This window comes from Bombina bombina, chromosome 4 (assembly GCF_027579735.1).
Source record: "Bombina bombina isolate aBomBom1 chromosome 4, aBomBom1.pri, whole genome shotgun sequence".
Lineage (NCBI taxonomy): Eukaryota > Metazoa > Chordata > Amphibia > Anura > Bombinatoridae > Bombina > Bombina bombina.
In genome coordinates this window covers 991,165,390-991,182,610 of record NC_069502.1, presented here as the reverse complement: position 1 = coordinate 991,182,610, position 17,221 = coordinate 991,165,390, and the positions used below count along the sequence as shown (strand labels likewise).

General features: G+C 40.2%; 1 protein-coding gene across 1 annotated transcript in view; it reads left to right on the top strand.

The window, feature by feature from the left end:
- PUS10 (pseudouridine synthase 10) overlaps positions 1-17,221 on the top strand; it is a 372,401-nt gene that overhangs the window by 212,597 nt on the left and 142,583 nt on the right. The window contains 1 exon segment of the mRNA XM_053712643.1: positions 9,838-9,883. Within this exon segment, the coding sequence (XP_053568618.1) occupies positions 9,838-9,883 (46 nt within the window).

The following is a 17,221-nucleotide window of genomic DNA, read 5'->3' as shown; positions in this document are numbered from 1 at the left end:
ATAGATCTGATGGCTTCTCGTCTAAACAGGAAACTTCCCAGGTACCTGTCAAGGTCCAGGTATCCTCAGACGGAAGCAGTGGATGCGTTGTCACGTCCTTGGAATTATCAACTTGCTTATATCTTTCCGCCTCTAGTTCTTCTTCCAAGAGTGATTTCCAAAATCATAATGGAGCGTTCATTTGTACTGCTGGTGGCTCCAGCATGGCCACACAGGTTTTGGTATGCGGATCTTGTTCGGATGTCCAGTTGCCACCCTTGGCCACTTTCGTTAAGGCCAGACCTTCTATCTCAAGGTCCATTTTTCCATCAGGATCTCAAATCATTAAATTTGAAGGTATGGAGATTGAACGTTTAGTGTTTAGTCATAGAGGTTTCTCTGACTCAGTGATTAATACTATGTTGCAGGCTCGCAAATCTGTGTCTAGAAAGATTTATTACCGAGTTTGGAAGACTTACATTTCATGGTGTTCTCCTCATAAATTCTCTTGGCATTCTTTTAGAATTCCTAGAATTTTACAGTTTCTTCAGGATGGTTTGGATAAGGGTTTGTCTGCAAGTTCCTTGAAAGGACAAATCTCTGCTCTTTCTGTTCTGTTTCACAGAAAAATTGCTAATCTTCCTGACATTCATTGTTTTGTACAGGCTTTGGTTCGTATCAAGCCTGTCATTAAGCCAATTTCTCCTCCTTGGAGTCTTAATTTGATTTTGAGGGCTTTACAGGCTCCTCCGTTTGAGCCTATGCATTCTCTGGACATTAAATTACTTTCTTGGAAAGTATTGTTTCTTTTGGCCATCTCTTCTGCTAGAAGAGTTTCTGAATTATCTGCTCTTTCTTGTGAGTCTCCTTTTCTGATTTTTTATCAGGATAACTCGGTTTTGTGGACTTCATTTAAATTTTTACCTAAGGTTGTGAATTCCAATAACATTAGTAGAGAAATTATTGTCCCTTCGTTATGTCCTAATCCTAAGAATTCTTTGGAAAGATCTTTGCATTCTTTGGACGTGGTTAGAGCTTTGAAATATGTTGAAGCTACTAAAGATTTCAGAAAGACTTCTAGTTTATTTGTTATCTTTTCTGGTTCTAGGAAAGGTCAGAAGGCTTCTGCCATTTCTTTGGCGTCTTGGTTAAAGCTTTTGATTCATCATGCTTATTTTGAGTCGGGTAAATCCCGGCCTCAAAGGATTACGGCTCATTCTACTAGGTCAGTTTCTACTTCCTGGGCTTTTAAGAATGAAGCTTCTGTTGATCAGATTTGCAAAGCAGCAACTTGGTCTTCTTTGCATACTTTTACTAAATTCTACCATTTTGATGTTTTCTCTTCTTCAGAAGCAGTTTTTGGTAGAAAAGTTCTTCAGGCAGCTGTTTCAGTTTGATTCTTCTGCTTATAATTTCATTTTCTCTTGCAAGGTGTATCCAGTCCACGGATTCATCCTTTACTTATGGGATATTCTCATTCCCTACAGGAAGTAGCAAAGAGAGCACACAGCAAAGCTGTCCATATAGCTCCCCCTCTATCTCCACCCCCCAGTCATTCTCTTTGCTGGCTCTAAGCACTAGGGTCTCTCTCGGGAGTGTAAAGTGAATGTGGTGTTAGAATTGTAGTTTTATTATCTTCAATCAAAAGTTTGTTATTTTAAATGGTACCGGTTTGTACTATTTACTCTCTAGCAGAAAAGTGATGAAGATTTCTGCTGAGAGGAAAATGATTTTAGCATGTTGTAACTAAAATACACTGCTGTTCCCACACAGGACTGAGGAGTACCAGAAAACTTCAGTTGGGGGGTGATCTGCAATAAGGTATGTTCAGTCATTTATTTCTAGACAAGACTGAGATAATGCTAGAAGAGACTGACAATATCCCCATGAGGGGAGGGTAAGCTATGTTCACAGACTTAGTAAGCAATTGAATGCTTACATAATAGGGCTAATATACTGGTTGACACTTATTCAGGGCAATCGATTGTTTGGCTAAGGAAAAATCGTTTTGCAAGACACTTTGAAAGCCCTTTTGGGTTCTTTCTGGGGTTATTACCACATGGCTGTTTTTTAGTCACTTAGGAGTGATTTACTAGGCCTCACAGCTCCGGCGTAGAGTGGGAGGGGCCTTAGAATTGCAGAGAAGTTCATGCTGTTTCACATGGAGGGTCCTGCTGATGTTTGAGGGCCTAAAAGAAGCTATATTCCCCCAAATCTGATCCCTAAGGGGTAGGTAGGGCCACAAGGCAAGGTGCTGTAGTAATTTAACCAGGTGTTGGCTTTAGGCTGCTCCGGTTTGTCCATTAAGGGGTTAATCGTTTTGAAACTTGGGGTGCAATCTTATTAAGGCTTTAGCTACATACTGTGAAAATTTCAGAAAGATTGCTGCATTTTTCACCGTTTTGTAAAATTATGTGCTCTTTTTATCTCTTATCTATTAAAGTGATTCCAAGCCTATTTGTGTACTCTACTAGTCTGTTAAACATGTCTGACACTAAGGAAAATCCTTGTTCAATGTGTTTAGAAGCCATGGTGGAACCCCCTCTCAGAATGTGTCCCACTTGTACTGATATGTCTATACACTTTAAAGATCATATTGTTGCACTTAAGAATGTGGCCCAAGATGATTCTCAGACTGAAGGTAACGAGGGTAGCCCATCTGCCTCCCCCCAAGTGTCACAGCCAGTTACGCCCGCGCAAGCGACGCCTAGTACCTCTAGTGTGTCTAACCCTTTTACATTACAAGACTTAGCGGCAGTCATGGATAATTCTCTTACAGCCTTCTTATCTAAACTGCCCGTGTTACCTGCAAAGCGTGATAGCTCCGTTTTAAGAACAGATTATGAGCATTCTGACGCTTTGGTAGCCGTATCCAATATACCCTCACAACGCTCTGAAGTGGGAGCGAGGGATTTGATGTCTGAGGGAGAAGTCTCTGATTCAGGAAGGGTTCCTCCCCAGACAGATTCAGATACATTGGCTTTTAAATTTAAACTAGAACACCTCCGTGTTTTACTTAGGGAGCTATCAGCTACTCTGGATGACTGTGAGCTTTTGGTGATCCCAGAGAAATTGTGTAAAATGGACAAGTACCTAGAGGTCCCTGTTTACTCGGATGCGTTTCCGGTCCCTAAGAGGATTGCGGATATCGTTACTAGGGGGTGGGATAGGCCAGGTGTCCCTTTTGTCCCCCCTCCTGTTTTTAAGAAAATGTTCCCCATATCTGACCCCATGCGGGACTCGTGGCAGACAGTCCCTAAGGTGGAGGGGGCTGTTTCTACACTAGCTAAACGCACAACCATACCAATTGAAGACAGTTGTGCTTTTAAAGACCCTATGGATAAAAAATTTTGAGGATTTACTTAAGAAAATTTTTGTTCAACAAGGTTTTCTTCTCCAACCTATTGCCTGCATTATTCCTGTAACTACTGCAGCTGCTTTCTGGTTTGAGGCGCTGGAAGACTCGCTCCAGACGGAGACCTCATATGAGGAAATTATGGATAGAATTAAGGCTCTAAAGCTAGCTAATTCTTTTATCACTGACGCCGCTTTCCAAATAGCTAAGTTAGCGGCAAAAAATTCAGGTTTCGCCATTTTGGCGCGCAGGGCGCTATGGCTAAAGTCCTGGTCGGCCGATGTGTCGTCTAAATCCAAGCTTTTGAACATTCCTTTCAAAGGGAAGACCCTATTCGGGCCTGAATTGAAAGAGATTATTTCAGATATCACAGGGGGAAAAGGCCATGCTCTCCCTCAGGACAAAGCCTTTAACACAAAGAACAAAGCTAATTTGCGTTCCTTTCGCAATTTCAGGAACGGCCCTGCTTCATCCTCTCCCGGGATCGGATCTAGTAGGGGGCAGACTCTCTCTCTCTTCGCTCATGCCTGGGCAAGAGATGTACACGATCCTTGGGCATTAGAGATTGTAGCCAAGGGATACCTTCTAGATTTCAAGGACTCTCCTCCAAGGGGAAGGTTCCACATTTCTTGTCTGTCTACAGATCAGACAAAGAAAGAGGCGTTTTTACGCTGTGTAGAAGATCTACATATAATGGGAGTGATCCACCCAGTTCCAATTGCAAAACAAGGACTGGGGTTTTACTCAAACCTGTTTGTGGTTCCCAGAAAAGAAGGAACTTTCAGACCAATCCTGGATCTCAAAATTCTAAACAAATTCCTCAGAGTCCCATCATTCAAGATGGAGACCATTCGGACAATCTTACCAATGATCCAGGAGGGTCAATATATGACTACCGTGGATCTAAAGGATGCGTATCTGCACATTCCTATCCACAAAGATCATCACCAGTTTCTCAGGTTCGCCTTTCTGGACAAGCATTTTCAGTTTGTGGCTCTTCCTTTCGGGTTGGCCACTGCTCCCAGAATTTTCACAAAGGTGCTAGGGTCCCTCCTGGCGGTTCCAAGACCGCGGGGCATAGCAGGGGCGCCTTACCTAGACGACATCTTAATTCAGGCGTCAACTTTCCAAAGAACCAAGTCTCACACGGAGATTGTATTGGCCTTTCTGAGGTCTCACGGGTGGAAGGTGAACATCAAAAAGAGTTCTCTCTCCCCCCTCACAAGAGTTCCATTCCTAGGAACCCTGATCGACTCGGTAGAAATGAAAATATTTCTGACGGAGGTCAGAAAGCTAAAACTCTTAACTACTTGCCGAGCTCTTTATTCCATTCCTCGGCCATCTGTGGCTCAGTGCATGGAGACAATCGGACTAATGGTTGCGGCAATGGACATAGTCCCTTTTGCTCGGATACACCTCAGACCACTGCAACTATGCATGCTCAAACAGTGGAATGGGGATTATGCAGATTTGTCTCCTCAAATTCAGTTGGACCAGGAGACCAGAGATTCTCTTCTCTGGTGGTTGTCTCAGGATCACCTGTCTCAAGGAATATGTTTCCGCAGGCCAGAGTGGATCATCGTAACGACCAACGCCAGTCTGTTAGGCTGGGGTGCGGTCTGGGACTTCCTGAAATCTCAGGGCTTATGGTCTCGGGAAGAAACTCTTCTCCCGATAAACATTCTGGAACTGAGGGCGATATTCAACGCTCTTCAGGCATGGCCTCAACTAGCGGCGGCCAAATTCATCAGATTTCAGTCGGACAACATCACGACTGTAGCTTACGTCAATCATCAGGGGGGAACAAAGAGTTCCCTAGCGATGACGGAAGTAACCAAAATAATCAGGTGGGCGGAGGATCACTCCTGCCATCTCTCAGCAATTCACATCCCAGGAGTAGACAACTGGTAGGCAGATTTTCTAAGTCGTCAGACTTTTCACCCGGGGGAGCGGGAACTCCACCCGGAGGTATTTGCCCAGCTGACTCAGCTATGGGGCACCCCAGAGTTGGATCTGATGGCGTCCCGTCAGAACACCAAACTTCCTCTCTACGGGTCCAGGTCCCGGGATCCCAAGGCGGTATTGATAGATGCTCTAGCAGCGCCTTGGTCCTTCAATCTGGCTTATGTTTTTCCACCGTTTCCTCTCCTCCCGCGTCTGGTTGCCAGAATCAAGCTGGAGAAGGCTTCAGTGATTCTGATAGCGCCTGCATGGCCACGCAGGACTTGGTATGCAGACCTAGTGGACATGTCATCTGTCCCACCATGGTCACTGCCAATGAGGCAGGATCTTCTAATACAGGGTCCGTTCAAGCATCCAAATTTAGTTTCTCTACGTCTGACTGCTTGGAGATTGAACGCTTAATTCTATCAAAGCGTGGGTTCTCTGAGTCAGTTATAGATACTCTGATTCAGGCTAGAAAGCCTGTCACCAGGAAAATCTACCATAAGATATGGCAGAAATATCTTTGTTGGTGTGAATCCAAGGGTTACTCATGGAGTAAGATTAGGATTCCCAGGATATTGTCCTTTCTCCAAGAAGGACTGGAGAAAGGATTGTCAGCTAGTTCCTTAAAAGAACAAATATCTGCTTTGTCTATCCTGTTACACAAGCGTCTGGCAGAGGTACCAGACGTTCAAGCGTTTGCTCAGTCTTTAGTCAGAATCAAACCTGTCTATAAACCTGTGGCTCCGCCATGGATTTTGAATCTAGTTCTTTCAGTTCTTCAAGGGGTTCCGTTTGAACCTTTACATTCCATAGACATTAAGTTGTTATCTTGGAAAGTTTTGTTTTTTATAGTTATCTCTTCTGCTCGAAGAGTTTCAGAATTATCTGCCTTACAGTGTGATTCACTTTACCTGGTGTTCCACGCAGATAAGGTAGTTTTGCGTACCAAGCCTGGTTTTCTTCCTAAAGTTGTTTCTAACAAGAATATTAACCAGGAAATAGTTGTTCCTTCTCTGTGTCCTAATCCATCTTCGTAGAAGGAACGTCTATTACACAATCTTGATGTAGTTCGTGCTTTAAAGTTCTATTTACAAGCAACTAAGGATTTCAGACAAACATCTTCCTTGTTTGTTATCTATTCTGGTAAGAGGAGAGGTCAGAAAGCGACTGCTACCTCTCTTTCCTTTTGGCTGAAAAGCATCATCCGTTTGGCCTATGAGACTGCTGGCCAGCAGCCTCCTGAAAGAATTACTGCTCATTCTACCAGAGCAGTGGCTTCCACATGGGCTTTCAAAAATGAGGCTTCTGTTGAACAGATTTGTAAGGCAGCGACTTGGTCTTCAATGCATACTTTTGCCAAATTTTACAAATTCGATACTTTTGCTTCTTCTGAGGCTATTTTTGGGAGAAAGGTTTTGCAAGCAGTGGTGCCTTCCGTTTAAGGTACCTGTCTTGTTCCCTCCCTTCATCCGTGTCCTAAAGCTTTGGTATTGGTATCCCACAAGTAAAGGATGAATCCGTGGACTGGATACACCTTGCAAGAGAAAACAGAATTTATGATTACCTGATAAATTACTTTCTCTTGCGGTGTATCCAGTCCACGGCCCGCCCTGGCATTTAAGTCAGGTAAAAATGTTTTTGTTTAAACTACAGTCACCACTGCACCCTATGGTTTCTCCTTTTTCTTCCTAACCTTTGGTTGAATGACTGGGGGGTGGAGCTAGAGGGGGAGCTATATGGACAGCTTTGCTGTGTGCTCTCTTTGCTACTTCCTGTAGGGAATGAGAATATCCCACAAGTAAAGGATTAATCCGTGGACTGGATACACCGCAAGAGAAAGTAATTTATCAGGTAAGCATAAATTCTGTTTTTTTTTTTCATTATAAAGATTAAAACTTTTTGATTTGGGTTGTGGATCCTTTTTTCAGCGGAATTGGCTGTCTTTATTTTTAGCCCTCCCTCTCTAGTGACTCTTGCGTGGAGTGCCACATCTTGGGTATTTGCTATCCCATACATCACTAGCTCATGGACTCTTGCCAATTACATGAAAGAAAACATAATTTATGTAAGAACTTACCTGATAAATTCATTTCTTTCATATTGGCAAGAGTCCATGAGGCCCACCCTTTTTGTGGTGGTTATGATTTTTTTGTATAAAGCACAATTATTCCAATTCCTTGTTGATGCTTTCGCTCCTTTCTTATCACCCCACTTCTTGGCTATTCGTTAAACTGAATTGTGGGAGTGGTGGGGGTGTATTTATAGGCATTTTGAGGTTTGGGAAACTTTGCCCCTCCTGGTAGGAATGTATATCCCATACGTCACTAGCTCATGGACTCTTGCCAATATGAAAGAAATGAATTTATCAGGTAAGTTCTTACATAAATTATGTTTTTGATGTGTTGGCCTCTTCGGAAGCAGTTTTTGGTAGATACGTTTTTCAAACAGCTGTTTCAGTTTGATTCCTCTGCTTATGTTTTAAGTTTTTTTCTTTTCAATTATGAGAAAAAATTATTTTTTGGATGTGGATTTAATTTTTTCAGCGGAAAATCTTGGGTATTAATATCCCATACGTCACTAGCTCATGGACTCTTGCCATTTGCATGAAAGAAAGCATAATTTATGTAAGAACTTACCTGATAAATTAATTTCTTTCATATTGGCAAGAGTCCATGAGACCCACCCTGCTTTTGGTGGTTATGATTTTTTGTATAAAGCACAATTATATTTCCAGTTCCTTTTTTGATGCTTTCTACGCCTTTTTCTATCACCCCACTACTTGGCTATTTGTTAAACTGAATTGTGGGTGTGGTGAGGGGTGTATTTATAGGCATTTTGAGGTTTGGGAAACTTTGCCCCTCCTGGTAGGATTGTATATCCCATACGTCACTAGCTCATGGACTCTTGCCAATATGAAAGAAATTAATTTATCAGCTATGTTCTTACAGAAATTTATGTTTTCTGACTTTCTAGATTTCTTCTTGCGGTTTCCCTGTAATCTGGGAATGGCAGCTAATGCCGCAGATACCGCTGAAGATACCTAGGCATTTCTGCTTTTAACTAAATTCCACTAGGAGTTATAGAGGAACCGCAGGGCACTGCATGTGACGCCATTGAGGTTTGGGACGTAGCAGGAGAAAGCGGAGGTATTATTTTAACAGCATCATCCTGAGAGACATTAGGCTAAAAAAATTTACCTTTATTTTGCAAGGTTTTCTTGACAGATGAAGAACAAAATTGCATAGGAGTTACAATTTGTGCATCTAAACATAAAAAGCATGAATTCATGAGAGCAGGCTCTTGCTCCATATAAGACATGTTGTGAAACAGTAAATAAACTTTATAAGTTTAAAATATTTAAATTTTCAATTAAAATAAGCCAAGGAAAAAATACACTGTAAATTTATCCCAAATTGGGATCGATCCCCAGCTAAAATTATGTGAGAAAAATTAAGAAAAAAACGTTCAGTAAAGATCAAATAAGCTTCTAAAATACCCCTCAGCCAACCCCACATCTCAATTGCTGAGGTGCCTTACCGCTATCAGTTAAGACCGGATCACCCAGAAATGGAGAAAAAACTACTTTTATTTCAGAAACGTTATAAAGTAAAGCCGGTCATGTGACCGCAACTGCGGAGCTCAAATTACTGCTGCGACACAGCGAGGCACTACTTCCTGGTACACTGAGTACCAGAAATAACAGTTTTTTAAAACCTGACAGTTTCAAATGTTGCATCGTTTTATTTTAAAGCAAAGGGGAAATGAATAAGCTGCTGAACTTTCAGTTTAAACTTGTATTGTTTTATCAAGTAAATATGTCAGAAAATAAAGCCTAATAAAAACATTTTACTCTTTCTTTTTTAAAAAAAGTTTAAATGTTAGTCTCACACATGCTACAGTGCCTGCTTCATGCCCCAGTGTAACCCATACAACAGGATTATCTATGTCCCAATAAAAAGCAGTGTCTTTTCATTTATTAAGTGCATGGTCTCCCCAACTGGTAGAAAAAGCACTTGCCTGCTCCGCTGTCCGGCATGTAGACAGTTACAAGGTATGAGAGGACACAGTTCCTCACAGAGACCTTTGAAAAAGAAAGAACAGAGTAGCCCACTCTGGCTTTCTAAACTAGGGCAGCAATTGTTAGGAAAACACAGTAAGTACCTCTTTACAAGTTCCTAACTGCTTTAAAACCACCACTACCCGACTGCAAGGAATGACATGGAATACGGCTATACCCCATAACTTGCTTGTAGATGAAATCAACATTTTTCTTCAGACACCTAAACTTCACCTCCTCCATGCACAGAATGCAAAGAGAATGACTGGGGGTTGTGGGTAAGGGAGTGATACTTATCAGGTTAACTGTGGTGCTCTTTGCCTCCTCCTGCTGGCCAGGAGTGATTTTCCCAACAGTAATTACTCAAGCCTGGACTCACCATATCCTAAGAAAGAAATAATGTTATAATTATACATATCAAAATTAGTAATGTTTTATTGGTTGTTATCTTACTTCCTCCAGTAAATGTGTATTGATATTTTTCTTATCCATGATATAGGGCCACCGTATGCAAAGACTGTTTCAAACCTACGAAGACTAAACCGGTAAGTTGGGTAATTCAACTGTTCTATATGCATAAGAGGTGGGAGGAGTACAACCATATAGAATATTACCATTAGAAGAGTTTACAAAGAGAAAAGTCTGAGATTTTGTCTTGTATGGAAATAAAACTAAATGTGGATTGTATTAATGTAAAATACATTGTATTAAAGTGGAAGACAGTCAGGTTATATATATGTGATCTATATCATACACGTTTGTATTGTTGTACGTGGAGGGCTAGGTTTGCCATTAAAGTGGCACTAAAGTCAATATTAAACATTCATGATTCGGGTAAAGCATGACCTTTAATAAAAGCTTTCCAATATACTTCCGTTATCACAATGTGCACATTATTTTATATGCACACTTTCTGAGGCTCCAGCTTCTACTGAGCAAGTGCAAAGTACAAGGAATATACACATATATGTATTTTGTGATTGGCTAATGGCTGTCACATGGTACAGGGGGATTAACTTTGAAATTTGCCAGAATATTGTATTTAGTGGTCATTTAAGCAAAGTAAGCAACTGTCTGAAAACACCTTTACTTAGGGATTTTCATGTCTGGCTATTACCAGTTATTATTATTTTTATTTTTTTTAATTTGTGTCCTATACAATTGTCTGCCATGTAAAACTTTTACAATTTTTCTTTTAGGCATTTTAAACTCTCAATGCAATCCCTTATAAAATGTTTAATTAAAGGGACAGTCAATTAAAAATTGAATAGCTTAATTTATCTATCTATCATCTATCTGTATTGCATAACAGTAAATGGAAATACACTGTGTCAGTCTCTAATCCATCCATTAAAAAAAATAAAAAAATGACACTGTCCCTATATCAATTCAGTCTTTATGGTGCGCTCTCATGGACACTCTGTGCATACAGGGTTAGTTGTTTACTCCAAGCCAACAAGTCAGGGAGCAATCACTATAGAGACTGAATTGGTTAGGATATTTGCCTTCTGTTTGGCTAAATCATCTACTGCAGTGCCAAAGGAAAACAATCTGTAATAAGGGCAGTATACTTGGACCTGCATTTATATAAATGGGGAAAAAAAATCATAAGGTGGTGAGAGTCCACGAGCCGTAACGTGTGTGATTGAATTCCCGCCATTTGGAGGTGGCAAAGGTATCCCAAACACTAAAAAGTATTTAAACCCTCCCACCTCCCTGTGTATCTCAATTTTATTTTTTGTATCCCTGGGGAAGGTGACGATTTGAGGTGTTCCAGATTCTACATTGAAAGGAGTGCTCAGACCTATGTTTGTTTAACCCCCTCTAGCAGCAAAAAGAAAAGGTCCTCTTCCTATCAAGACTTGTACAGAGAGGTGTATGGAGTACTGGGTAGTAACAATATTTCCCTATGGGATTTTAGTCACAATCCTTCCACAGGTGTCCTGTCCTTAGCCTCCTTCTGTTGCGTCGTTGTTGTACTCCTCTCCAATATCCTCTGCTGTAATTTTCACAGCACTGTATGGGTTCTCTACTGCATGCAGCTTCCTCTACAGCTGGTAAGTTCAGTGGAGTGGGTGCTGTGCAAGTAAGTACAGAGCACTCACATAGCCTGCAGGCTATTAGTAGGTACATTTTTAATGTATGGCTAAGCCAGGGGACATACTACCTTACACACAGACATATCTCATGTTAGTTTTAGGAGTAGTGTTTTTTACTTTATATCTGAGGTTGGGGCAGTCAGCTTGTGGCAAATTAACCCTTTACTTTTATTTTTACTTAATATTACAGAGGCATTTCCTCACAGTTAATTTTAGACACAATTTGTGTAGAGGGTTTACCAAGCCGGTCTACAGACTGCACTTACTTTCCTTAATGTCGGCTTTATGTGCCATTTTAATCAGAGCTCATGTTATTTCTTAAGCATTCAGTTTAACCATTGCACCCCTCTTTACACTCGGTATTGTGCTATTATATGTATGCTATTATATGTATTCAGAGCGCGCTCTCCAGCTCAGGCAGTTTACAGAGCATGCTTCCTAGCATATTTTACTTTACTGCTTGCCCTTACTCTCCTGAACGCACTATTTGTGTTCAGAGCGAGCTCTCCAGCTCCAACATTATTCACACAGCACATCCTCTGTTACTAGCAGTGCCACAGTAATTCCTTTCCTTCTTTCGATATATACACAGCACTGTCTTGTACATAATAATTAGTGAAAAAATATTCTATTTAAAATATTCTTATATGGCAAGTGCTGATAAAACAAACTCTATACATATACAAATACAATTCATAACCCCTTTTCATTTAGATAGGAATGGGTATATGTGTATATCTGTACATATATCGCTGTTTAAACTGACAGTTAATAATTTAATTTAAAAGGCTAAAAAACATTAAAAATCCTAAAACCATTATGAATCAAAAGTAAGTTCATAAAAACAATTAATTAAATTAATTAAATGACCTCTTATTTGCATGGATTACAATGGTGCTTAAAACAAATAGTAGTCTCCTACTTTATCTATGTATTTATACTATTCTAATCTCCTATAAAAAGGCTGCAAGGTCGATGTCTTTATTCAGTCCAGATGGTTCCAAACATGCTAGAGTGTGGATCCAAAAAGTTTCTCTTTTCCTAAACTCAAGTAATCTACTACCAACTCTAGGTCCCACTTGAACCTGTTCAATGGCCTTAATGTGGAATTCTGACGGATCACTATTGTGGTAATCTTTAAAATGTTTAACAAGGGGATTTTTAAGTACTTCCACCTCAATATTTTTTATATGTTCCAGGCATCTTGTTTTTAAAAAACGTTTTGTTCTCCCTATATACCTCAGTAGTGTCTCACACTTGCAGTCCAGCATGTAAACTACAAAATCCGATTTACAATTTAATCTACCTTTTATTTGGAGATCTCTTCCCCTTATATCCCTACAAATACTTTTCTTCATATATATTTTTATTGAAGCATGTACAAAGTTATATACAAAACAAGTGATTCAAAGTTACATGCCTCTACATTTGTAAGCTTTACAATGAGAAAGAAATACAATAAAACTTATTAAACAAAACAGAACAGTGTGTCTTGTCCTATATAATCATTTATGTCAAATACCTCAGTCAGATCTCATTAAAATATTGAATACTTTTTATACTTGTCGTGTTACTTCTAACCTGGGGGAACCCTGTATGGAGGGCACTTAAAAATGCCATGGCTATGTTCCGAGCGCTCTGTCACCTGGATGAAGTATCCAATGTAGTAAGGGGGCTATTAGGCCTGGCTAAGTGGTGGGGACCAATGCAAGCAGTGCTTTAAATTTGGTTGATAGGTATTCCTCCCAAGAGGCAGATAATATTGCATATATATCCCTGCAGTGGTGTGTTATATAAAAGTACTCTTCCATTTGAATCAAATGATGACATTCTTGTAGCCACTGGGCGATAGTTGGGACGGCAGCACTTTTCCATTGCCTAGCAATGAGGATTTTAAAACTATTACTTGTGATAATAATAAGTTTGCATTGTGTAGGGGAGAGTTTTTTTTCGCTTCTTATTAAATAGCCATAAACAGGGATCTAGTGGGAGTGGGGTCCCTATCAGTTTGGAGGTTTCCATCAAGATTGTGGACCTCATTGGTGCTATATTAAGACATTGCCACCATATGTGAGTCATATGGTCTATTGGACCATTACATCTCCAGCAGCTTACAGAGGGGAGCTTATATTTCTTTCATGTAATTGGCAAGAGTCCATGAGCTAGTGACGTATGGGATATACAATCCTACCAGGAGGGGAAAAGTTTCCAAAACCTCAAAATGCCTATAAATACACCCCTCACCACACCCACAATTCAGTTTTACAAACTTTGCCTCCTATGGATGTGGTGAAGTAAGTTTGTGCTAAGATTTCTACGTTGACATGCGCTTCTCAGCATTGTTGAAGCCCGATTCCTCTCAGAGTACAGCGAATGTCAGAGGGATGTGAAGGGAGTATCACCTATTGAATGCAATGATTTACCTAACGGGGGTCTATTTCATAGGTTCTCTGTTATCGGTCGTAGAGATTCATCTCCTACCTTCCTTTTCAGATCGACGATATACTCTCATATACCATTACCTCTACTGATAACTGTTTCAGTACTGGTTTGGCTATCTGCTATATGTGGATGGGTGTCTTTTCGGTAAGTATGTTTGTTATTGCTTAAGACACCCCAGCAATGGTTTGGCACTTTATGCATTTATATAAAGTTCTAAATATATGTATTGAAGAAATTTTTTTCTTACCTGGGGTTTAGTCTTTTTTTTCAGATTGACTATATTTTTCTTGCAAATTGCGGGCAGTATTAGGCCCGTGGGTGCGCCAAATGCTAGACTTTATTGCGTCATTCTTGGCGCGAGATTTTTTGGCGCAAAAGTATGTCCGTTAGCGCAAGTTCGTCATTTCCGGCGTCGTAGTTGACGCCGAGTCCCTTTACAGGGTTGCGTCGTTAGTGACGCAAGTGTGTAATTTCCGGGTGTCGTTGGCGGCAAAAATTTTCAGTCACGTTGTGCGTCATACTTGGCGCCAAATGTTTTCATTATTTATGACCCCTTTGCTATTTGCCTCTTGCCTTTTTCTATGTCAGAGGGCTATGCTATTTGAATTTTTTCCCATTCCTGAAACTGTCATATAAGGAAATTGATAATTTTGCTTTATATGTTGTTTTTTCTTTTACATTTTGCAAGATGTCGCAATCTTATGCTGTCTCAGCCGTATCTGTTGGAACTTTGCTGCCTGACGTCGGTTCTACCAAAGCTAAGTGCATTTTTTGTAAGATTGTTGAAATTATATGTCCGAATGTCATTTGTAATAGTTGTCATAATAAACTTTTACATGCAGACAATATATCCATCAGTAATAGTACATTGCCGGTTGCAGTTCCTTCAACTTCTAATGTACATGATATACCTATGAACTTTAAAGAATTTGTTTCTGATTCTATTCAGAAGGCTTTGTCTGCATTTCTGCCTTCTAATAAATGTAAAAGGTCTTTTAAAACTTCTCGTAAGGTTGATGAAATTTCAAATGACAGACATACTGAATTATCCTCCTCTGATGAGGGTCTTTCTGATTCAGAAGATCCTTCCTCAGATATTGACACTGACAAATCTACTTATTTATTTAAAATAGAGTATATACTTTGGATATTGAGGTAGCCAGTCCTCTTGATGTTAAGACTAGTAAACGTTTAAATGCTGTTTTTAAACCTCCTGTGGTTACTCCAGAGGTTTTTCCTATTCCTGATGCTGTTTCTGATATGATTTCTAAGGAATGGAATAAGCCAGGTACTCCTTTTATTCCTTCTTCAAGGTTTAAAAAATTGTATCCTTTACCAGCAATTTCTATAGAGTTTTGGGAAAAGATCCCCAAGGTTGATGGGGCTATTTCTACTCTTGCTAAACGTACCCCTATTCCTATAGAAGATAGTACTTCTTTTAAAGATCCTTTAGATAGAAAACTTGAATCGTATCTAAGGAAAGCCTATCTATATTCAGGTCATCTTCTCAGGCCTGCAATTACTTTGGCTGATGTTGCGGCTGCATCAACTTTTTGGTTGGAGAATTTAGCGCAACAAGAATTGCATCCTGACATGTCTAGCATTGTTCACTTGCTGCAACATGCTAATCATTTTATTTGTGATGCCATTTTTTATATTATCAAAATTGATGTTAGATCCATGTCTTTAGCTATTTTAGCTAGAAAAGCTTTGTGGCTTAAATCTTGGAATGCTGATATGACATCTAGATTACTATCTCTTTCTTTCCAAGGTAATAATTTGTTTGGTTCTCAGTTGGATTCTTTTATTTCTTTTTCCTTTCTGGGGGAAAGGGAGTTTTTCTGCCTCAGGATAAAAAACCTTAGGGTAAATCTAAGGCTTCTAACCGTTTTCGTTCCTTTCGTCAAAATAAGGAACAAAAATCTAATCCTTCCCCCAAGGAATCTGTTTCCAATTGGAAGCCTTCCTCAAATTGGAATAAATCCAAGCCTTTTAAAAAACCAAGGTCAGCCCCTAAGTCCGCATGAAGGTGCGGCCCTCATTCCAGCTCAGCTGGTAGGGGGCAGGTTAAGGTTTTTCAAGGATATTTGGATAAATTCTGTCCAAAATCAATGGATTCAGAGCATTGTCTCTCAGGGGTATCGAATAAGATTCAGAGTAAGATGATCTGTGAGAAGATTTTTTTCTCTCACGCATCCCAGCAAATCCAGTAAAAGCTCAGGCTTTCCTGAAGTGTGTTTCAGACCTGGAGTCTTCAGGGGTAATCATGCCAGTTCCTTTTCAGGAACAAGGTCAGGGGTTTTATTCAAATCTTTTCATTGATCCAAAGAAGGAAAATTCATTCAGACCAGTTCTGGATCTGAAAGTTTTGAATCGTTATGTAAGAGTACCAACTTTCAAGATGCTGACTATAAGGACTATTCTGCCTTTTGTTCAGCAAGGACATTATATGTCTACAATAGACTTGCAGGATGCATACCTTTTATATTCCGATTCATCCAGAACATTATCAGTTCCTGAGATTCTCTTTTCTAGACAAGCATTACCAATTTGTTGCTCTTCCATTTGGCCTAGCAACAGCTCCAAGAATCTTTTCAAAGGTTCTAGGTGCCCTACTCTCTGTAATCAGAGAACAGGGTATTGCGGTGTTTCCTTATTTGGACGATATCTTGGTACTAGCTCAGTCTTTACGTTCTGCAGAATCTCACACAAATGAACTAGTGTTGTTTCTTCAAAAACATGGTTGGAGGATCAATTTTCCAAAAAAGTTTCTTGATTCCTCAGACAAGAGTCACCTTTTTAGGTTTCCAGATAGAATCAGTGTCCATGACTCTGTCTCTAACAGACAAGAGACGTTTGAAATTGGTTGCAGCTTGTCGGCACCTTCAGTCTCAGTCATTCCCTTCAGTGGCTATGTGCATGGAAGTTTTAGGCCTCATGACTGCAGCATCGGGCGCGATTCCTTTTGCTCGTTTTCACATAAGACGTCTCCAGCTTTGTATGCTGAATCAATGGTGCAGGGATTATACAAAGATATCACAGTTAATATCCTTAAATCCCAATGTTCGACACTATGACGTGGTGGTTAAATCACCAGCGTTTAGTTCAAGTGGCTTCCTTTGTTTGGCCAACCTGGACTGTGATCACTACAGATGCAAGTCTTTCAGGTTGGGGGGCTGTTTGGGGATCCCTGACAGCACAAAGGGTTTGGAAATCTCAAGAGGCGAGATTACCAATCAATATTTTAGAACTCCGTGCAATTCTCAGAGCTCTTCAGTTTTGGCCTCTGTTGAAGAGAGAACCGTTCATTTGCTTTCAGACAGACAATATCACAACTGTGGC